General features: G+C 53.9%; 2 protein-coding genes across 3 annotated transcripts; both read right to left on the bottom strand.

The window, feature by feature from the left end:
- Nucleotides 1-4,634: 4,634 nt before the first annotated feature.
- On the bottom strand, nucleotides 4,635-15,659 carry BMI1 (BMI1 proto-oncogene, polycomb ring finger). 2 transcript variants are annotated; one of them, XM_075492671.1, is made up of 10 exons: nucleotides 10,436-10,561; nucleotides 10,023-10,156; nucleotides 9,521-9,617; nucleotides 8,730-8,785; nucleotides 8,557-8,607; nucleotides 8,185-8,293; nucleotides 8,049-8,094; nucleotides 7,384-7,482; nucleotides 6,878-6,958; nucleotides 4,635-6,790 (listed from the first exon to the last, which is right to left on the bottom strand). In XM_075492671.1, exons 2-10 carry the CDS (start codon nucleotides 10,132-10,134, stop codon nucleotides 6,461-6,463), a joined length of 981 nt encoding a protein of 326 aa, XP_075348786.1. In that variant the 5' UTR covers nucleotides 10,135-10,156; nucleotides 10,436-10,561; the 3' UTR covers nucleotides 4,635-6,460. The 2 variants fall into 2 exon arrangements, with proteins under 2 accessions (XP_075348786.1, XP_075348785.1); XM_075492670.1 differs by lacking the exon at nucleotides 10,436-10,561 and adding an exon at nucleotides 15,181-15,659 and having other exon boundaries at nucleotides 4,636-6,790.
- Nucleotides 15,660-17,379: 1,720 nt separating this feature from the next.
- Nucleotides 17,380-21,002, bottom strand: COMMD3 (COMM domain containing 3). The gene is made up of 8 exons (XM_075492672.1): nucleotides 20,825-21,002; nucleotides 19,788-19,899; nucleotides 19,620-19,683; nucleotides 19,495-19,529; nucleotides 19,114-19,174; nucleotides 18,972-19,028; nucleotides 18,809-18,868; nucleotides 17,380-17,749 (listed from the first exon to the last, which is right to left on the bottom strand). The coding sequence occupies exons 1-8, from the start codon at nucleotides 20,955-20,957 to the stop codon at nucleotides 17,690-17,692; spliced, it is 582 nt and encodes a 193-aa protein (XP_075348787.1). The 5' UTR covers nucleotides 20,958-21,002; the 3' UTR covers nucleotides 17,380-17,689.
- Nucleotides 21,003-21,700: the final 698 nt, after the last annotated feature.

Genomic DNA, 21,700 nt, shown 5'->3' on the forward strand with positions numbered 1-21,700 from the left:
CCGGCGGCGGGAACCCGCCGAGGTTGCGCGCAGGCTCCGCACCCCGCGCAGCGACAGCTGCCTCGCAGGGGTATCACTCGCACAGCACCCCTGCACCTTGGCCACGCCAACGCCTTCCCTCCCAGCACCGTTTTCGCGTTGCTTTTTGGGTTTTCTGGTTTTAGTTGGGTTTTTTGGTTTGGTTTTTTTTTTGCCCGCATTTCCCATTTAAAGTTTTTGGGGTTGTGTATGCGGGGCTGTTTTGGGGTAGGTTTTTTTTTTTTATGTTTCTTTCCCTTTTTTTAGGATCAGCCCATTTTGGAGGCCTCCACCAGCTGCAGGATCTTTGGCACGGTGTTGTCTCACAGATCAGAAAGCGCCTCGTCGAAGAGGCACCTCTCGAGCATCCCCAGCACATGCGGAGGGAGGAGTGAGAAATGTCGGTGCTGGCAGAGGTGCCCGGGAGCTCTGCGCTCAGCGGAGGCCCCGGGACGCGGGGCGACGCCTCCCGGCCTCGGCCTCCTCCACCGGGGATGCGGCATGCGAGAGACACCAGCGGCGCGGAGCCCGGCGGCGGGCGCGGAGGGGGAAGGGCCGCCGGCTGCCTTTGCTATTGGAAAAGTGCCTCCCTGCCACCGGGGACATCTCACCCGGCTGCTCCCCGGGGAATATCCCCCGCCACACCGTTGAGAGCATCGGCGCGGGGAGCGGGGAAAGCATCTGCCTTTCCCTGGCGACGGGGAGCGTACAGCCCTTTGTCTCTCTAGACGAGGTGCGATATTCAGCTGCGTGCCATGAAAATACAGGCGCCAAATGGCTACCGCGGCCCACTCCCCTCTCTGGGGGAGGTCGAGGCGCCCCGGGGCCCCGCCGCGCCCTGGGGAGGGCTGGGGCCGGCCGGCCTCGGAGGGAGGCCGGGTCCTGCGGCAGGGCGGACGGGAACACGGGACCGCGGCGCCCCGCGGCCGGCCGGGGGATGCCGGAAAGCCACGTCCCGGTGCCCCCTTCCCGGCACGCACATCCCCAAATATCCGGGCTCGCTAGAGCGCCCTAAGGGCAGGGCGGGGGGGCGGGGAGGGCAGGCGGGGGCGCAGGGCGGTGCGGGGGCTGCGGCTGCATCGCTGAGCCTCGGCGGAGGGCGGCTGCGGCCGGGTGTGCTGCCTGCCGGGCGTGCCCAACGCCCCCCGGCCCGGCCCGGCCCGGCCCGGCCCGGCCCGGCCCGGCGGCGAAGCGGGGCACCGCATCCCGCGGCGGCCGCCCGTGCCGGCGGAGGCTGAGCGGGCGGTGCTCCGCGGGGGCGGCGGGCGGGGCGGCGCTGCGCGGGGCGGCGCGGTGCAGCGCGGAGCGCCCAGGGGGGTCCCCGCGCGCCGCCCCCCGCGCGCCCCGTTCGAATCTGGCGGCGCGCGGGGGAAGTTCCGCGGGCGCGAGGCGGGAGAGCTGCGCAGGCGCAAGATGGCCTCTGCCCGGGCGGCGGCGGGGGGCGCGGAGCCGGCCCGGCCCGGGCGGCGGCGGGGCGGCCGGCGGGGGCAGCCGGCGGGGGCCAGGCCTTGTCCGTGGCAGCGGCGGGGCCGAGCGCCACGTTTCCGTGCCAGCCCGGGCAGCCGCCTCGCCGCCGGCGGAGGCGGCGCGGAGCGAAGCGCGGTCGCACCGCGGCTCCCCGCCGGCCCTCCGCGGCCCGGGGGAGGCGGCAGCCGCACACCCCGGCGGCGGGGCGGCCGGGGGGCCCGCGAGCTCCTCGCAGCCCTGAGGCAGTGCCCGCCTCCGGCACCGCCGCTCGTGGCCTCTCCGCGGCCGCCGCTGTCCTGCCCGGCGCGCCCGCGGCTCCGCGGCAGCGGCCGGGGATGGAAGTCCCTCTCCCTGCCCACCCCCGGCGGGGAAAACCTCCGTTTGCCGTGGGAATTACGTGTCCTTCGTGCTTTACCCGTTACCGACTTTTTTTTTTAGCCCGCATCATCACTGTTAAATAAAGACAAATATCCCATCCCCGAAGAGGGTGAGACCGAAAGCCGCCCCGGTCCCCGCCGGGCGGTAGCAGCCTTGCTGTGGTCCCGGGGGGAACTCTTCTGCGAGTCGCGGGGAAAGGGAGTGAAGGAGCGGAGCTGGAGAAAGCCCGTGCTGCCAGAATCCTCTTGCCGTTCTGGAATTAGTAAAGCACAAAGCGACCGTGGCTCGGAGCTCTCGGAGCGGGGCAACGACTTTGAAGGGAGGAAAGCGGAGATCCGCAGCCCTTCGGACGGGAGAGCAGGCTCTTCTCAAGGCGTCCTCTTGGTAGGAGACAGGCAGAAAACATGAAAAAGAAACTGTTTATAGTAAAATAAAGGAAATCCGTTTCAAGTACCCAGAGTAGAAGCAAGAACGTTAAAAATTAACAGCGGAAACAGGAAACACTTATCTGAGTAAACATTGTCTCAGAATTTCACCGTATTAAAATTGGGAGGGCCCGAGGTGCTGGCCGGGGCCGCAGCCGCCGCTTCCCGCTGCGGTACCTGGCGGCGGGGGCCGCGGCCGCCGCCCGCCCCGCGCCCGGGCTGGAAACCGGAGCCAGGCACGGCGAGACCGCCCGATCCTCGTGAACCGGTTTGGTGGCAAAGATCGGAACTGCAGGAGTTCCTGCGTGGTGAGAGATGAACGGTCCAGAAGTGATGTTTGGAAGGCAGGAGCGCAGCCCTCCGCCGCCGGGGCGAAGGGACGGGCGGCTCGGGGCCGCGGCGGCGAAGAAAAGAGGCGCGGGGTGGCGGAGGTGGAAGGGAGGAGGCTTTTCCCCGGTGCCGGCCCCGGGAGGGCTTGCTTTGGCCGCGCTTTGAAAATCCCCAGCGAAACGGGCGCACCCTTGGGCAGCCGTACGGCGGCGGCGGTGACAAGCGGTACGTCCCCGGCAGCCGCGGGGGAAGAGGACCCAACGCATCCCTCCGGCTGGAAGGACGCCTGCCGCTTGCTTTGCCTCCGCCTTCGGGTTTCGGTGCCCCCCTTCACGGGCAGAAAATCGGAGAACGCCGTCCGTGCGTGGAGTTCCCCGCAGCTCCCTCCGCCGCTACCCGGGCCCCCGGCGCCGCGGCGGGAGCCGCCTTGCGCTCTCCCCGCCCGCCCTCGGGACGCTCCCCGCTTTCGGGAGGTTCCCGGCCGTGCCCGCCCGCCAGCACCGGCCTGCTGAGAGGCGGCGGCGCAGGTTGGTTCGAGGAAGGCTGGGTGCTGGGGGACAAACGGCTCGGCTCGGCAAGCTCGTCATGCTCCTGCTCTTTCTCTTTCCGCACGCTTCTGCATTTCTTCTCCCTATTTGTGCCGGTCTTCTCCAGAAGCCCGTGGAGCTCCTCACGCTCCCTCTCCCTCGCTCTCGCCGGGGCTGGGTCGTTGCCGCCGCTCCCCCGTTCCGGCCGGGCACAAAAGCGCTGCTTGGAGCTGCAGGCAGCTAAACCAGGGCGGAAAATTTGGTCGGACGAAGACAGAAAAACATAATTTTCCAGCGGGCACACACCGCCCCTGCCTCTACCTTTGATCAGGTTGCTTGTTGAACGAGCTCAGAAAAACGCAGCAGGCTTCGCCCTTATCCGTCAATCTATACAAACGCAACGTCGAATAATGGGAAGGTTCTTCTTACATATACCGAGCTGAGATTTCTTTCCAAACAGGGAGGGTTTCCATACATTTGTAAGGAAACCCGTTCGCTATGTAGCTGCAAAGAATAATACCGTGACACCGGGGAGGTTGACACAGCAGCTTCGCAAGTAGAACATCAAGATGCTCTCTTTGATCGTCCTCCCAATTGTGCTTAGCAATATACACGCATCGCAGTGCCATCTGCCTAGGGCCAGCAGCAAGACAAAAGTTTCACATGGAAGCACAAACATCCTCGGCGGCTTCTGCAGCTCGGCAAGAGAGATACTGAAAGCGTTTGTTCTTTTTCAGACGGGAGATGTCAAATTGGGAGATGTCGAAAGTGCTACAAGAGCTTAATAAACCTCGAAGGGAATTATCCAGCTCCTGTTTCATTGCCTTATGCTTCACGGACACTTTACAAAGACCGAGAATAGTTCCGTTTTGAGGCTAAAAGTTGTAATTATCAGCTACTTCCAGTATAGAGAAGCGCGATTTGATCAGTGTGCTAACGTACAACCCTCTGCTGCAGGTTCAGTGCTGGTCTTTGGGTGAATTAATTCAACCAGTACACTGTGATTAACTCATATAGTTGAGGGAGTCGTGCCAAGGTAGACACTCGGTCGTATGGAGAGATATCCTTACATTAAAATGTCTTTAGTTCCACTGAGGCTTTAAAAAGTAATCCAGAGCAGCACAGGCGGAACCTGGCACTTGCCATCACAAAAATCACGTTCTTCCCTTCCCAACCAGTGCACTTCAACTGGGGCTAAGTTTGAACAGAGAGGAGGTAAAACCTGTGCCTGCCTGGGATGTGAGAATACACCATTTGCTTATTTTCAAGAATAATTCCGGGTCAAATAAAGAACAGCAAATGTTTTTGAGGCAGGCAACCAAAACAAATCATGGCGATTTCTAGGCTTTTTTTTGTTGCTGTTGTTTTAATACTATACTGTTCTGTTCACTAAAATCTTTCGTACGCCCAGAAAGACTTCCAATGAGAACAAGATGTTTGTCCTTTAACACCACATTATCAACAGAGGTCATTTGCTATTTTTCAATGAATTATCCCTTTTATTTGTTTATTTCTTTGATCAGCTATAAATGAAAGTTATTCGTGTATATAAAACTGAAGTTTTTACTGTTGAAATTGAACTGTACATGTTTACTACAGGAAAAAATATCAACTCTTGTTTAACAAGACATTATACATCAATAAGCAATAACCTTGTGGAGGATTTGCAATCACCTGGTCTATAAAAACAAGCAGGACAAATAACAGCAATTTATATGCAAAAGTAATGATTTAATGACTATAAGCAAGACAAAGCAATAGAATTGTGCTTCTTTTGCAGACTGGAGACAATGAAATGTTTAACTACAATTTTCCCGTACAAACATGAAACAATATCCATATAGAATAAACACCCTCACAAATGTATAACTGATGGGTGATGAACACACACGAAGTTCGACCAAAGCAAAGCACAAACTGAAAAGTGTTCCGGGCTTTTCATATTTTATGGTGGAAAAGTTCCTTCTACTGAAAAAATAATACCCTTAGAAGCCTCTAATAAAATGCACCTATTTGCAGGCCATTAAAGAGGAGGCATTCTCCACAATTTATTGGAAATATTAAAGTACCTGTTAAATTTTAATGAAGTTAGTACTGTACCATATACATATATATTAAAACAAATTTAGATAAAATGCCTTCATCCAGCGACTGGCTGGTTCCTTAAAATTTATACCAAATAGTTTATGGCTTCTATAATGATTCCATGTGCTTTTAAAAACACAATCCCACCACACCAGATAATAAAAAAGTAATCAAACAGGTCAAAGACTTCCATGTCCCTTAACTTTTTTTTTTTTTTCCTTCACTGCATCACTTCAGCATTTGGTAAAGTAAAAATATATCGCTTGGAAAAAAAGACAAAGCCAGTAAAATCCTTTTAAGATTGCCAATTGCCTCCAGGTTATCAGAGACTTGAATGTGCTTTCCCAATACTGTAGCTCTCACACGCAAAGTGTTTCTTGCAGTATGAGCAAAGCTCAAACAGGCGGCATCTGCAAGGGTCGAACCAGTTTAGAAATTTAACAACCATATCATGAGTGCATGAAACACAATATTTTCTTTATAGTATTTATAAATATATCATACAATACTGTTTCCTGTTATGTCATATACCAATATGGCATTGTACAATAAGCATAATGCCATCTGATTCTTACAAAAGCGAATCATTTAAACAAGTCAGTAAATAAAACGGTAATACCCGCTTTTAGGCATACAGATTGTAAAACTGAAGTTTACTTTTCTTTTGATCGGTTCTGCGCAGCAACAGAGAAGTAAAAGATGCAACATAAGAATCAAAATGGCTAATACGCAAAAATTGTTATTCACAGTGACATGGCTACATATATGCATTATTCTATGCATATTCTTTCCGTTTTGTTGGATTTCAAGATGAAAAAGCACTTGCTTTCTACAGGTTCACAAAACAGCATAAGAACAATAACAATCGAAGAGAACGCAATGGAGGAGTTAGTCTGGATTAACAAACTACTTCCCGGGATCTGTATCGACTTCTGGAGACTTCTGTAGTCCAGATGATGGGGACGGAAACAACCCCGCATCACTCAGAACAGGTGAAGGTGTAACTTTTGTTTGCTTCCCAGTCCTCTGAAAACAATTTACATTTCAATCTTGCGTTTCCATTAACGTCCATCCTGAATGTCACCTAGTCCGCCTTTTATAGCCAAGTTCAGTGTCACTACAAAAGAAAGCAATTTGGACGATAGTCACATGGATTAGCATCTATAAAGCTGTAATGGCATGGAGAGATCTATATAAAGGAGGGGAGGGGGCGGTAGCCTGGTTGGCGCATCAACCAGATGAAGTGGCCGAGGAGCCATTTATCGATGTTTTCCGTGCTCTGTTGGTAAAGGAGGACTGGTGGTTACTGCTGGGGCTGCTGCTGGTGCCGTTCATGGTGCTGGAGATGTGGGGGAACTGGGGGTGAGGAGACTGGACCGGCGTGCTGGGGCTGGGCAAACAGGAGGAGGTGGAGGGGATGCCTCCTGCCGGGCTGCTCGCCTTGTCGCTCCCAGAGTCACTTTCCAGCTCCCCGCTATTATTCAAGCCTTCCCTCTGGTGACTGATCTTCATCCTCTTGCAAGTAGGTCGGACCCGGTATTTCAGGGGGAGAGGCCCATTCTGCAAGGCAAAGGGGAGACCCTGGTCAGCACCCTCCCCGGGCCACGACCCACACCCCCCGGGAGGAGGTACGCAGGAGAAACTCACCCGCCTCCAGGTATAGATGTAGGCAATATCCATTAGGGTGTAGTAGTCCTTCAGAGGCTCCTCTTCATACATCACATCGATCTGTTCAAGATACGAATCCTCGCATTAAGGAGCATCCAGGCATTTACCCCTAGCATATGGCTGCTCTGAGGTGAAAGTAGCCCCGCTGCCATATATATCACAAAATTTAAAAAATGCTACACCAAAACCCGCAGGGAATAGGGAATTTTCATATCTATTAGATACGTTTAAAATACATTAAGGAGCAATTTCGTGATACCTCGATATTTACAGCATTAAAAAATTACAGAGCGTCACCAAACTCTCTGGACAGGTATTTTAAAAATAATGTTCATAATCCCATCAGTGTATTGCACACACCAGAAATACTTGGTGGTTAGCACTTGCTGGAACTGGCTGGAATGGGAAAATGAGTGCTAACCAGCATTAGCAGGCTTAGAAAAGCAAGACTGATTTTAAAAAAATCACTCTTTCCCCGTAGGTACCTGGAAAGTGTTAGGTATATCCATTTTACTCCGCAGGAACTTTCTTAGATGCATCACCGTCATTGCTGCTGGGCAGCGCAAGTATCTTTTGTCATTCACCTGATGGCATAGTAAAGAAAATCAGTGTACCGAGAAGAAGCAATTACTCCCACCAAAGCTGTCTTCTAACATTTCACATCATTTTTTGAAAAAAATGCACTTTATTAAATTATGAACTATAACATAACAATTTCTGCTGCCTTAGAAGGAACAACAGAAATAAGTGGCAAATTACAGTTCCAGGGAAAGTAATAAAAAAATGCAACTGATTTTATACATAAAGATTTGTATCTCGTCCTAAATCCCTTTTTAGGATATATATGCATTACATATTAATTTTTAATTAATAAATAAAGAATTTATTAAAATATACATTTATTGCAGAATTTGACAAAAAAATCAGATTCTGCTTTAAAAGTAATACCGTGGGTATTTTTTATTTTAAAAAGTTGCTCACATCTACAGCTGTATGAAGATGTTTTACCTCTTCTGTACCTAGCACCATAATAGGAGGTATGCTTTTTTTGCTCTAGAAACACATACCTACGTATTTTCTCAGCTACAAACCTGCCCCAAAGATGTTTGTGTGTGTTATGTTTCCTCTGGAGTACAGGAAAGTTATTTACCTCCTCCTTTGATTTTTCTTTCTCCTTATTTCCTTTTCGTTCCAGTCTGTGAGAAGAAATGAAACCATTACAACAAATAAGAAATATAGCTGCTATCAGTCAGGTAAACATAAAATATTGCCATTCTGGAACTTGCCTAGTCTGGTCAAAGAATTCAATGGATAAGCTTATTATCTCGTCGTCTGTTATAATTCTTTTGTCTTCGTCAGCCACTTCTCCCCTGTCTTCATTAGAGCCATTGGCAGCTGCGCAGAAATTTCCACAATAATTTACATTTTGAAATTCAAATCAGGAAGAATGGCAATTCTCAGCAACAAGAAAAAAAAGATCTCCATAGCAAGATTATGAATTAAAGCTACCTAACTGTTAAAACAATGAACTTTTATTATGCTGAATTTACTACTTAGAATTCTGTCACGGTAATACATAATTTGTAAGTTAAAAAGGAAACAGCAAAGCATCGAGGTCAATGCTACATTTATTAAAGTTGCGAACGAGAAGCTTTTACCATCAGCCGACGGATGAGCAGCATAAAAATCCCTTCTTCTTTTCATTTCATCTAGACGGAAAAGCATATATTTTTCTTTTAGTATTTACTCGGTAATTCCTGGTATTGATACAGGACAGCAGCTCTGGTTTTGTTTTTCTGCTCATAAGAAAAAACCTGATTTAACTACTTACTTTTGAAAAGGCCTGGTACTAGCTTGTATACAATGTCTTGGAGAGTTTTATCTGACCTGAAAAAAGAACAACCCCAAAACACAAAATTAAGTGGATGAAGCGGTATTTTAATCCAAGCGGCAGCTCCTCATTTATAATCTTTCACAGCAATGAGGCATCTTCTACAAAGTGGGAGGCTAGTCATAAAAAGTTAACTCACAAGACCTTGTAATCAAACCAACACTGCTCTAAATACCGCTATAAAACAAAACTCATCCGCGCTACCACAAGTGCAAAATAATTCTCTCGGACTGAGGGAAGGCCTTAAAAACTACATGTCCTCCCTTGAAAATAAAGAGAGCAAAAAGTAACACTGACGAGAAAACTCTTTCTGGAAGGAGAAGCATGCTTTAAAGGCTTCTGCCCCTCAGCTTGGAAAGTTTCAGCACGAGTTTTCATGACTAGGAGCTCTGGCCGGAGCGAAGCATGTCTGGGAGAAATAGAAAGTGGAGGGAGAAACTGTCGGGGTGGTACACGTGAGCATGGAGGAGAGGGAAAGGGCATTGCATCAGGGGTTGGCGTATGCAAAAAAAGACCAACAAAAACTTTCCGTCCTGCATCCAGAGAAATCTTCAACTTCAATCAATGACAAAACTCCAAAGAGAGAGCATACACACGAGTTAGCTTGTAAATCGACAAGCCCTTTCAGATTTAAATCGCAGACGAAGAGATAACATCGACACGACTGCTGCTGGTCTCCCCATATAAAGCCAAGTGAGAGATGCAGGGCGCGCACCGTGCCTTTCCCCTACCTGATATTCAGAAGCGGTCGAGTTTTGTGAACTTGGACATCACAGATGGGACAATACTTGCTGGTCTCCAAGTAACGCACGATACAGGTCTTACAGACTGTAAGTCAAAGACGAAAGCCTTTTAGCCATGGTCGTAGGTGACGCTGAGATGTGCATAGATAGAGGTGCGATTTTCTAAACTATGCAAGCTAGAGCAAATCGTCCATTGTCAGCACCGCGCTGCTTAAGCTAAACAAATACCCAAATAAGCTGCAATTACCATGAAAAGGAGACGCTTAGAGTACATATATTATTACTTTAACAAAGACCGTAGGGCCGTCGTCAGAAAAACTGCACGGCGGCCGGGCCACCTATTTCCCAGCCCGTCGGGGAGGCGGAGGGGCGGCGGTCCCCAGCGCCTCGGGGGGTTTGGGCTCGGGGGGGGGGTGTGTGTGTGTTCCCGGGATGCCGGGAAAGGTGGGGAGCGGCGGGGGAACAACGCGGAGCGCACGACCGTACTTACAGGAGTGGAGGCACTCGATGATGGTCGTTGCATCGATGAAGTACCCGCCGCAGAGCACGCACATGAGATGGGGGTTTAGCTCGGTTATTTTGATTCTGGTCGTTCGGTGCATTTTGGCGTGCCGAGGGGCGGCTCTGAAAGACACACACAGAGGACGGGTCAGCGGGGACGAGCGCGGCGGCGTCCCAGGTGCCGAGCTCCGGCGCGTCCCCTTCCCCCGGGCAGCCGCATCCCCCGGCGCAGGGGCAGACCCGGCGCGGAAGGCGGCGGCGGCGGCGGCGGCGCGGGGCCGGGCGGCGGGCGAGGGCGAGGGCCGGTCCCCAGGCCGGCGGGGCGGCCCCGCACCGCCCCGCACCGCCCCGGGCCGGCCTGGGCGCAGCCCCGCGGAGGCGCGGCCGCGCCGCGGCACCCACCGCGCCGCTCCCCGGCGGGCACGGGCTCTCCCCGCGGCGCGGCGGGGCACCGGCGGCTCGGGCTCCGCGGGCGGCTCGGCGGCGGGGCGGCGGGGCGCTCCGGAGCGGGGGACGGCCGGGCACCGGGCTGCCGGCGCGCAGCACAAAGGGGAACCAGCGCCTCCCGGTGCGGCTGCCCTGGCATTTCCGGAGAGCGGGGAGGGGCGGCGGGGGGAGGGACGGGGGGGGACACGCACCTCGGAGCGGGGCCGGGCACCGGGGCGGCGGGGCCGGCCCGCGAGGGGGGTCCGGGCGGCTGCCGCTGCTGCTCGGTGCCGATCCGGATCTGCTCCGCTCTCCGAGGGGGTTGCTATAGCAACTTACACTTACACTTGGCATCCTGCCACCGCTGGGAACACACGAGAGCCGGGCGGGGGGGCGGCCGGGGAGGGGGGGGCGGGCCGGGCCGAGCCGAGCCGGGCCAGGGGGTGGGACGCGGGGCCCGGGGGCTGGCGGAGGGGGTGGAGGAGCCGAGGAGCCCGCGGGGGTCTGGGAGCCCGGTTGCGAGGGGAGGGGGAGGGAGGGCGGGCGGCAGCGGGGGGCGGCCCGGGCGGGGTCGGGGTGCCGCAGCCCGGAGGGTGCCGGGGCGCGGTGCGGGGCAGCCCGGGCGGCGGAGGCTGCCCCGGCCGCCGGGCTGAGCCGGGCTTCGGGGTCTCAGCCCGGCGGAGGCGAGCGCCAGAGGCTCCTCCCGAGCCTCGGCCATTTCGGATCCTCTCAGGGGCCTCTCTCCACGTCGACTCGGTGCGAGGAGCTGGGCTGAGATCGCTCCTCTCCCCCTCCGCTCCCTCCCTCCCTCCGCCGAGCCGCGCCGCGCTCCCGGGGACCGAGCCCCCCGCACCGGCGGCGGGGTGCCGAGCCCCGGCTCCCGCTCCGCGCCGCCGGCATCCTCTCTCCCCGCTTCTCCCCTTTCCCTCCTTCCTTCCTCCCCCCCCCCCCAACTCTTTCTTGCTCTCTTTCTTTCCTTCCCCCCCTCTTTTGACTCTCGTTTGAAAAGCCTCCCGCGGACGAAGCGAGCGCGGTGCAAAGTTTTGTAAGAGGTGGAAAGAGATTTGCAGCACCAGGGTAAGGTGTTTGGACGGGAGAAAACAAGTCTCCGGATCCTTAAACAAACCCCCCTTTCAGCAATAAAGCACACCGAGGCAGGGGAAAAAAGCCCAAACCGACTTTAAACGGTACATTAGTGACAACATGCGAAGGACCATGTGACCAGATCATTCCTAAAGCTAAATCAACACCTTGTCAACACAATGCAGCGACAAGAGCGAAAAACAAATGTCATTTTCACAGTCTGAAACCCATAAACCCCCATCGGAGGCACTGGCACCGACGTTAGACGCACACATACTATTTAAAATGAGAGGGAATAAGAGGTAAAGGGGAAAGTACACCGGGGGAAAAAACCCTGCCAGCCACGTCAACTGCAGAGTGAATTATTTTCTGTCAACCAGATCCTGAAAAATGTAACGTAACAACGTGGCCCCAACGCAAGCTATTAATTTCCCCATGCCAGTGCTCCCAGCAGACCAGCTCCTGTCCTTGGTCCCCACTCTTCCCGAGGCAGAGCTTGCGAGCCACCTCTCACTGCAGCACCGTGCGAGCTGGAGAAGCCTCTAGATGCGAGGTTCTCCCCAGCCACTCGCAAACTTCGATGTTAGGCAGCGAAAAAAAAAGACAACACACCAAGTTTTCTAAAAGCTTTGAATTTCGGCCAAACTGCCCAGGACAGGGGTACAATATTCCTCAAGAAGTGTGCACAGCGCCAACGAGCGACCCCAGCCAGGAAACTTCTCTTGCTGTTGCAGGAGAACCCTCGAGTGAGCAGCAGATGAAACTCCCCAGCATCAAACCGCAGCCGGCCAGCACACAGAAAAGCAAAGTGCAAGAAGCACCAAGCCAGAGCAGGTCCCCAAAGCTGTTCCTAGCCCCGTGCGGGAAAGCAAGACCCCGCTGCATTGTACTGTGGTTTAAATGTCGCTCTCAGGGTCCCTGACCCTCCGCTTCTTACTTTTAAACTGATACCGAGGGTTTGCTTTTCCCAGAAAAGGCAGAGCCCGGGCTTCTGCACTCCCCTCTGAAGAGTCCAAGCGCCCTGAAGCCAGCGACTCTGAGGTCCCCTTAGGTACTCAAACACGGACAGGCTGCCTTCACGGTTCTGTGTTTTATTTGTCCAAGGCACTGCCTTATAATTCATAAATATCCGAACCAAAAAACCCGGCAGTGACCGAGGTCACGCGAGTCGGCTGACCGAGAATTCCTTCCCAGCCCTGGCAGACTGGGACAAACCTTTCAAGACATTAACGCGTTTATTTCACGCAGGCGTCGCCCCTTCCTAAATGGAGGGGGATTAAATTCAACCGTGAAACCTGTTTTGTGGAAGCAACCCCTAAACGCGGATTATTTATTGCCCAAAGTTAGCACATTTTCAACTTGCTGCGAGCTATCTCTGAAATCAGTGATTTTCTCCAGCGAGCTGAACCAGGAGCCTAACTTCTCCCCAAAAGCCACTCGGACAGGCACACGCACACGCGTGTCTGTGCCTGCGGGTACGTAACACGAACGCGGCACGTTTTACTCCAGCAGCCTGAGCTTAATATTTTGTTACGAGGGAAACCCTTTCAGATTTTTTTCTGCTCGTGCTGATAGCACAGCGAATACCAACACTTCACACAGTCAATACAAACAGCCTCTTAAGCAGGACAATATATATTTACACATTGACACACGGAACAACTAAACGTAAAATATAGGGAGATAATACTTGCTAGAAGTAAACACTGCCAGCCAACTGATTATTTAGAGGCCTTAAACGGGTTATGTCAAAATGAAGAAAAACAGCAGTGCATTCTCCTGCTAAGAATCAGCTACATTATTAAAAATCTATAAAGGCAATAAGCTATCAAACCTCGCTCGACAGGTCCCTAACAGAAAATACATACATAAAAAATAGAAGCATCGCTCGGGTAGGTTTGTGTACTTTGCACCCATCTCCTCTCGGAAAACTCTCTCATCAGGAATAAAGAAGCCGTCATTCCACATCTTCACCTATTATCAGTGAGAGCCACTTTTCCTATCGATCCTGTTACTACTCTTTCGCTTAAGAACGGCCACATATGTTTTAAAGGAGGGACGGGGCTTCTTGCAGGGAAGCCACTGGGAGCTCAAACACCTCTGCCCAGGTCGCTGCAGCGAGGAGAGACCTGAATATTGGCAGCGTAGTGCAAAAGGACCCCAGCCCCTTAAATCGCCTCCCTGGAACGAGGTGAAAGACACTATCTGTCTACTTAAAAAATGCACTAAAATGTTCATTTTGTACTATCTAAGCGAGCAGGTAGGTCAGCCCTCCGTGTCTCTGGCAAACTGCAACACAAGCCTGTCTCAGTTTCCAGGACGCACTGCAGAGAGCCACTCAAAGTAGTTTTACTGGACTGCACTTCCAGAATCTCCCTGGTCTTTGGGACAGTCCCATCAAATTAGTTGCTCTGACCACTACGGACTAGGCAAAAAAATCCTTTTAATGCCAAGCCTGCAAATGGGCACACACGCCCAGGTTTTCCTCAACTTTCCTGGAGAGTGGAGAAGGGAATCAAAGTTTCCAGAGGCTGAAAAGTGACTATCTCACTTTTACAGAAACGGGTTTTTTCTGCTTATTTTTACCTGATTATTTGCAAATATTTACAGTAAACACAGAGAAACATCCCGCATTATATATTGCCAAGGCCATGCAATTACAAAAACATATACCAGCAACTTTCCAGTGCTGCCCATCAGCAGCACGAGGAGCCCACTCGTGACATCTTTAAGACCTGACAAAGGATTTCCTGTAAATTTACCCTTCCCGGGCTCAGGAGAAAAAAAAAATACCAATGAGAGAAAAGAAGTCCAGAACCCCCCCTGCGTCCCACAGACACACCACCTCTGCTGCAAAGGCTCCAGCGCAGCGCACGCCCCAGCTCCCCACGATCGCAGCCAAACTGCTATCCTTACCCCCAAAAAAAACTTATTTCTCGGTGTTGGCCATCCCTCTCCTCCCCCAGCAGGCACAAACCCCCAAACTTCGGCATTTCGAGCAGAAATGTAGGAGTAGGCATTGGAAACAACTGGGAACCGCCATCTTACGACCCATCCAATTTCACACAAGTACTTGTCCAACTTAAGTTAATAACATTTTCTGCTGGGTGCCCCGCCGCCTACCAACCCCTCCAGGAGGATCGCTACCCCCCGCTGGCTCTATCTCTATAAAATGGGTGCGTTATCTGACATTTTAACCTCCCCCAGACACATTTCTTTCGGGGAGGACTGAAATCACTTGACCCAGGCAGCTCCAGATTTCACGAACGTCCCTGTTTAATCAAAATCTGCCTTTAAACAAAGGGCGCTCAGGCCGGGCTGGCAGCAGGGTCTGGAAATATAAATATTCTCCTCGGGGGCCATGTGCACAGAAAGGTTTTAGGGGGCGTCTGGAGGAAGAAAGGAACTAAAATTTGCAAATGTGGGTGCGTAACGCGAGCGAGTGCACAGGCTGCTGCTGCTGCTGCGTGTCTATATGTGTGTGTGTGTGGCTGGAGCAGCCTGTCAGCGCTTTTCCCATACGGAGAGCTCGGGGGACACCTAGGCTCCCCTTTGCAGCCCCCAAACCGGCCGAAAACCGCCGCCGAGCCCCCTTCGCCCCCCGCCCTTGGTAAGGCGACACCTCGCTTCATACGTACCCGGAAAACGGAGCCGGTGGGTGATGATCGGAGCGGCCAAAAAAGACAATGAAAGTTAAAAGTCGTTCAGCAGAAAATGAATGTGAGCCAAGCGGCCATCTTGAAATGAACTGCAGACGCTGTCAATTGCAATAAGCTTATTGCCGCCGCCGCCGCTGCGCTCCGCTCATTTTAGTTACAAAACACCCGGGTTTTCGCCTCTCGTCCACCGGCCCTTCTCGCTCCCTCGCTCTCCCTCCGAGTTCGCCGCCCGGGCGGCTCAGGCGCTGGGAGCGCAAAGTCTCCCCGGTCCGGATGGGTCCTCTCTCCACCAGCCCATTGTCTCTCCCTCTGCCCCCCGCTCCGCCTCGCGGCCTCGCTCGCGTTCCTCTTTTTATTATTATTATTATTATTACGAGTATTATTGTTGTTGTTATTTCATAGTTGGTGGCGGGGACCCGGGGAGGGAAGGAGGGCGGGCGGGCGGGCGGGCGGGAGGAGGGCGGAGGAGGGAAGAATGCAACGCTGAAGGCACACAGTGGAAACTGACACCGTCCCCAAAATGGCTCGGAGTTCGCCCGCCCCGCCAGCGTCACGTGGGGCGCCTCATTCCTTAAGGGCGGCCTGGGAATTAGCGGCGCTGCCGCCGGGGCCCGGCAGCCTCCCCGTGACCCAATCCCGCAACCCGGCCGCCTCCTCCCCCTCCGCCCCCGCCTCCCCCCTCTCTCCCCTCCCCCGCCCGCCGCCCCCTCCCTCTCTCCCTCCCTCCCCTCCCCCCGGCCCTGCACGCGCTCGCCCGCGCGCCGCCGATGCCTCCTTTTCCCCGCCGCGCCGCCCGCCCGCCCCGACCCCCGGCCCCGCTCCGCGCCCGCGGCTCCCGCCCGCCGACCCCCGCCCGCCGGCGCCCGCTGCCTCCCTCCCCGCGCCCCCGCTGCCCGCGCCGCCGCTCCCCTGCAGCCCCACCGCTCCCCGCCCGCGCCCCGCTCCCCTCCGAGCTGCCGCCCGGGCTCCGCGCCCGCCGCCCCCCGTCCCGAGCACCGGCTCCCCCCCCCCGCGACCACCCCGCGAGGTGCGTCCCCCGCCCCGCCCCGCCCGGCGCTGCCCTCTCCATCCTCCCCACGCCGCAGCCGCCCTGCCCGCACGCCCGCCGGCCCCACGCACCGCCCGTCCCCCTTCGCTCGCAGCCCTCGCCTCCCTCCGCGCACTTGTTGCGCGCTCCCGCCCGCGGCCCCCCACACCCGCGGCCGCCCCGCGCGCCCCGTCCCGCCGCGCAGAGAGCCCCCCGCGGGGGACCGCGCCGCGGCCTCGCGCCCCCGCCGCCTCGTGCCCGCAGCCCTCCGCCCGCACGCGGCCGGGGGACGCGCCCCTCGCCCCGCCGGGGCTGCGCGGGGCCGCCGGCCGCGGGGCGACACGGCCCCGCGGGGGCCGCGCCGAGGCTTTCCCGCCCAGAGCGGCGGGCCCCGGCCCCGGCCCGCCCCGGCGCCCCCCGAGCGGCGGCGGGAGCGGGTGTCGCGGGCGCCCGCCGCGTCCCCCGCCCCGCGGAGGGGACGGGCAGCGCCGGGCGCTGCCGCCGCCGGCGGAGCGGGCGGGAGGGCAGCGGGGAAGCCCTGGCGGGCGCCCGCCGCCGCCGAGGACGAGACGCCGCCCGCAGCCTGGGCGCGGAGGAGCGGCGAGGGAAGAGCCCGGCTCCGCGCCGAGCGCCGCGGCGAGGGCCCGACCGCCGCCGCGCTTCCTCCGCGGGGCCGCTCTCCCCCGCCGGCAGGTGCGGGCGGGCTCCGCGGCGCGGCCGGCGAGGAGCGGCTCCGCGGCGGCCACCGGAGCCGGGGCGGCCCAGGGCGGGGGGGAGAGGAGAGCAGCGGCCCCGCCGGCCCCGCCGCCGGGCGCGGAGCGGCACCGCCGCGGGGGAGACGCCGTCGAGCCGGAGCCGACGCCCGGCTCCGCTCAGCCCCGCGGACTGCCGGCTTTCCGTGAGGCGCCCCGGCTCCGTAAAATTAAATTAAAGCCCTTCTCTGCTGCCGCGCCGGGGACCAACCTCCGCTCGTACAGAGGCTGCGAGACCACTTGGAGCGAAATAACAAAGCGCGATGGGCAACTCCGCGAACGCGCCGCAGCAGCGGCTCGGGAGGCAGGGACCGTCACCTCGCGGAGCCGATCCAGCGCTTAGCATCTTACTTTTAGGTACAGCTAATTCACCCACAGAAATTGCAGAACGGGAGCGAGTAAACTTTATTAGATCCCAGAGAAAAATAATCAGTGACAATTCTAAAAATACACAAAATAAAACGGAAGGAATGCTTTGAAGACACGACAGTTCAGCAAGTATTTAACAAGAGTTAATTAAAAAAATATGACGCGAGCAAGAAATACCAAGTGCGGTCATAAAAAACACTTATTTCACTTAATTTGCATCCAAGGACTTAAAAAAAAAAAAAAAGAACAGTTTGTGTCAAGAGATGAAGGACATTTGTCATTTAGAAGACACTCTTAGGAAGACAGTGCTTCAGCTCAGCGGGCTGACACGTTCCTTCAATCACATCTGAGTCGCTCTTTCTAGACTTTTTGCAGCATCTTTTAGTTTTCCAACTAAATCCTAAGAGATGAAATACTGTCTTAGAATAAATGTATTTTTTAAAAGGTCAGCTAGTAGAACATAATATTTTTTTACACAGAAAGTCAAGGGAAACCAGCACCTTATACCACAAGAAATGTTGCAACCAATGAACAATGCCAGCAAGTAATTAAATAGCTCCCTATTTTACAATGTAGTAAGAAAAGTGGGAACTGAAGGAAAACACCTTTTAACATACATAATCTACTACAACAGATCACTACCCCTAACAGGTAGATTTTATCGGTATCGTTACAATGGCCAACGCTGACATTTGCTCTAGGCTTTGAAGTACTACATACATTTCTAAAACACTGAAAATGCTTTGAGTGTAATTTGGTAGTAGGACTGTTCTCCAGGCAAAGCATGTCAGATTTAACCAAGTCAGCAAACTGATTCAAAACACTCATTATTAAGAAAAGGACAACTTTTGAGACACACATTAAAAAAGGAGAGGTGTAAACCTGCAGTTTTAATATCTTGCTTTTCCTCTCCCCCCAACCCCTCTTGCCAATCCTCCAGAGTTTGGTCACTTCCAAGCATTACAATACCTCTATTGTTCAGTTACACATTTAAATCGCTAAACAAAGATCAACGTTTGTTTCAGTACATTTCTTACATGTCATTAACACCACTGAAGAGCCTTCAGTTTATTCTCTATTTTTAATCATGGCACATTTAAATCATTGAACCAGCTTATTTAATAATTTTTCTACAGCACAGGAAATCAAGAGTTTCAGAAAAATGATGCATTTCCTCCCATATATATATAAGCTACAGTTATGAAAACAGACAAAATATTTATGCACATATGTAAAACACTCCCCATGCAACTAAAATCAGTTACTTTGCAACTTCATTTGAAAAGACAGGAAAACTACACTCGGATAATTTTATAGAAGATTCTCCCCTACCCTCCCAGTCCTGGATTATTTTTTTTTAATAACAGTATACATGATTTCATTTTGATTGGCAAGTTGTTAAAAAGTTACATCCACAACTGGAGCCAAGCATAGAAAAAATGACGAAGGAAAGAAGTACCTGTAATTGCTCCATCGTGCAACTGAAACTAACATCTGGGTGTGATCCTGAATCACTGTTCTGAAGGAAAAAAAAAACCAAAACCAACAACAATGCCTGTTTTATTAAAAAAAAATATCATGAAACTGCATTTTTTCCTCTGAGGGTGCTGCGAATACAGTACCTCTACGTTTAAGGTCACCAAGTAGGAAGGCTGGTAAGTTTTATGAAGTTGATTGCTCTAAATTAAAAACAAAGAGCATAGAAAAACATCAGGTCTCAGCAGTGAAACAGACTAAAGAAACACCTTGATGTGTTAAAATTACCTTGATCTGATATTCCAAGCGCCAAGACACATCAGTTATATGGAGAGGAGATCTGCCTATGCTGAAAGACACAACAGTTACAAGGTCCCTGCGCTAAAAGAAAACATCATTTTCTCAAGCTGTCCATCAATAAAGAACTTTTTCATGATCCTTGTGATGCTTCTTGAAAAGTTCAAAAAGTTTCTTAAGAGTAGAATTCCAAAAGGAGGAAGAAAAGTTTCAACAGCTGTTTTCTAAAGTTTGTTAAAAATGCACAATTTTTTTTTTAAATGGAACAATATTTCTTACTTTAATCACCTAAAGTATGCATGGGTGTTTTCCAGGACAGTTTCAAAGTAGCTGTAATTGAAATTATATATCTGTGCGGACTTGTTGACCTACCTTCCCAACAGGATTTCCAATGCATCCTTGTTTTTCTGGAGAAAAAAAAAAAAAAAAAATTGCTAGGTTCAATAAATGCCTATGAGAGAGAGAAAACATAAATGTGTTAAAATTGGTTTAAAAACCTGATATTCGGTGCAAAATTGTTCTATTCTCTCTCTATCCAGTTTACAGTCTTCTAGACATGTGCTACAGGGAAAAAGAATTTATTAGTTTTCTGTTAACATCAGCTCAGCAGTACAGTTTAAAGTAACAACCGCTAGAAAAATGGGGTAGCTTCAAAGTATTAGTACCTTATAGCAGATATGTCGGCTTTCTGCTTTCCTGCCTCCAGAATACACGTTGCAGCCGCAGCATGGCAATGTTTTAATACCGTAGGGTCAATATCTTTCAGGTCTGGATCGTCTAAAATAAATGAATTACTGATGACACACTTATTTGCCAGATCCCAGCACACGGCACCAAGAGCTGCTGCTCGCCCTTTGAACGGTATCTTTTCCACAAAAACTTCGAAATGAAACACGTTTGGGGGTTTTGAGCGACAGGACGGAGCAAGCAGGCAAGGTGTGAGGAGGAGAAGAGGGGCTGAAGCACGGGCTGCCGCAAGCCGTACCAGGCGGGGCTGTCCGGCGATGCCCGCCCCGCCGCTCTCCATCTCCTTCCCATTAAAAAAAGGAGGAAAAAAAAAAAAAAAAAGGAAAGCCTCGATTTCCTCTCCAAGCCGCGTCCACGCTTCTCAGCAGCCTGTCGCCAAAGGCGGGCAGCGGAGCCGGAGCCACCGGCCAGGCGGGGGACCGGGGCTGCCCGCCGCCCCCGGCCGGCACCGGCGGCTCCCTCCGTGCGCGGAGGCGGCGGCGGCCTCATTAATGCCACCGGTTAATTGCACGGCCGTATACCCTCACGCCGGCGTTCCCGCAGGAAGCGTCCACGCGCGAAAAAAGCACGGCCGCAGCGGAGCGGCCGGGGAAACCCGCCCCCCTTGCCCTGCCACGCAGACACGAACGCGCGGGGGACGCCGTCCCGGGCCGCCCCCTATTTTCGACGCGTTTAAGCGTTAACGAAGCAGGCGCGCATTAGCGATGACACCCCGCGCAGCGGCACCCTGGAGCCGTCCACGGGCGACGCTGCGGGTGGGAGCCGCCCCGTGCGTGTGTGTGTGTGGCGGGGGGGGTGTGTGTGTGTGGACGCCGCCCAATGCAGCACGGCCACGCGTGTATATACGCTGGAGGAAGGCGGCCGGCGCCCGCTTGCGCGCTCCGCGGAGCGGCGCGGCCCGCACCGCCGCCACGCCGCCTCTCCCCACGCCACGCCGCCTCTCCCCACGCCTTACCCAACCCGGCATGGGAGTGATCGAGGAGGCTGCGGAAAGCGGCGCGGAGGAGAGCGGCGTAAGGACGGCGGGGGAAGCGGCGGGGGTCGCCCAGCAGCCGCCACCCGCCCTGCGCGTACGCCGACAGCTCCATTGTGGGCGCCGTGACCTTCGACACGCGCCCACGTGACGCGCGCGCAGCTGATCGCCGCGACGAGGCGGAGCCGCCGCCGCCGTGGGGCGGGGGGGGCGGGGGGGGCGGAGGAGGCGTCGATCGCCGAGGGCTCCGCGTCCGCGGAGCCCTCGGCGATCGACGCCTCCTCCCGCCCCCCCCCCCCCCCCCCCCGCATGTCTTGTGCGCGGGTGGCGGAATGCATCCCCCCCCCTCGATCCTTGGCGTTTGAAATGGGAGGTGGTGGTGTTTCTGACCGAATTTGGGGAAGGGTGCGGCGCCTGGCGCAGCAAGGGTTTACTGGGGCGTGTTTAGCTCGTCGGTGCTTTTATTTCTTAATAAGCCTTAAAAGTACTTACATCTCTTTAAATCCCTACAGCGCTTATATCGCAATAAAGCGCGTGTATCAGCGTGAAGCTTTAAAGTCCACAAATTCAGGCTATACGTTTCTGCAGACCTGCCGCCTGCTGACTTGAAGCATCAGGAATAGAGTCTTACCCCTTTCCCTATAGGTTATTTTGCTTCTGAAATGCCTACCTTAAATATGTGTATCACGAGGTATTTTTTCCCCACTGTGGTTATAGATCTGCATGTCAAACCTCATTTTTTTTTACCTATGGTTATGGCCAGCTGAAATGCGAGCTTGGAATCAAAATGATTTTGTAACTGAGATTGCCGTAGCATTTTGGTAAAGGCTTTGCACGTTTTGCAATACATAAAATAGT

Source organism: Mycteria americana, chromosome 2, assembly GCF_035582795.1.
Source record: "Mycteria americana isolate JAX WOST 10 ecotype Jacksonville Zoo and Gardens chromosome 2, USCA_MyAme_1.0, whole genome shotgun sequence".
Classification (NCBI taxonomy): domain Eukaryota; kingdom Metazoa; phylum Chordata; class Aves; order Ciconiiformes; family Ciconiidae; genus Mycteria; species Mycteria americana.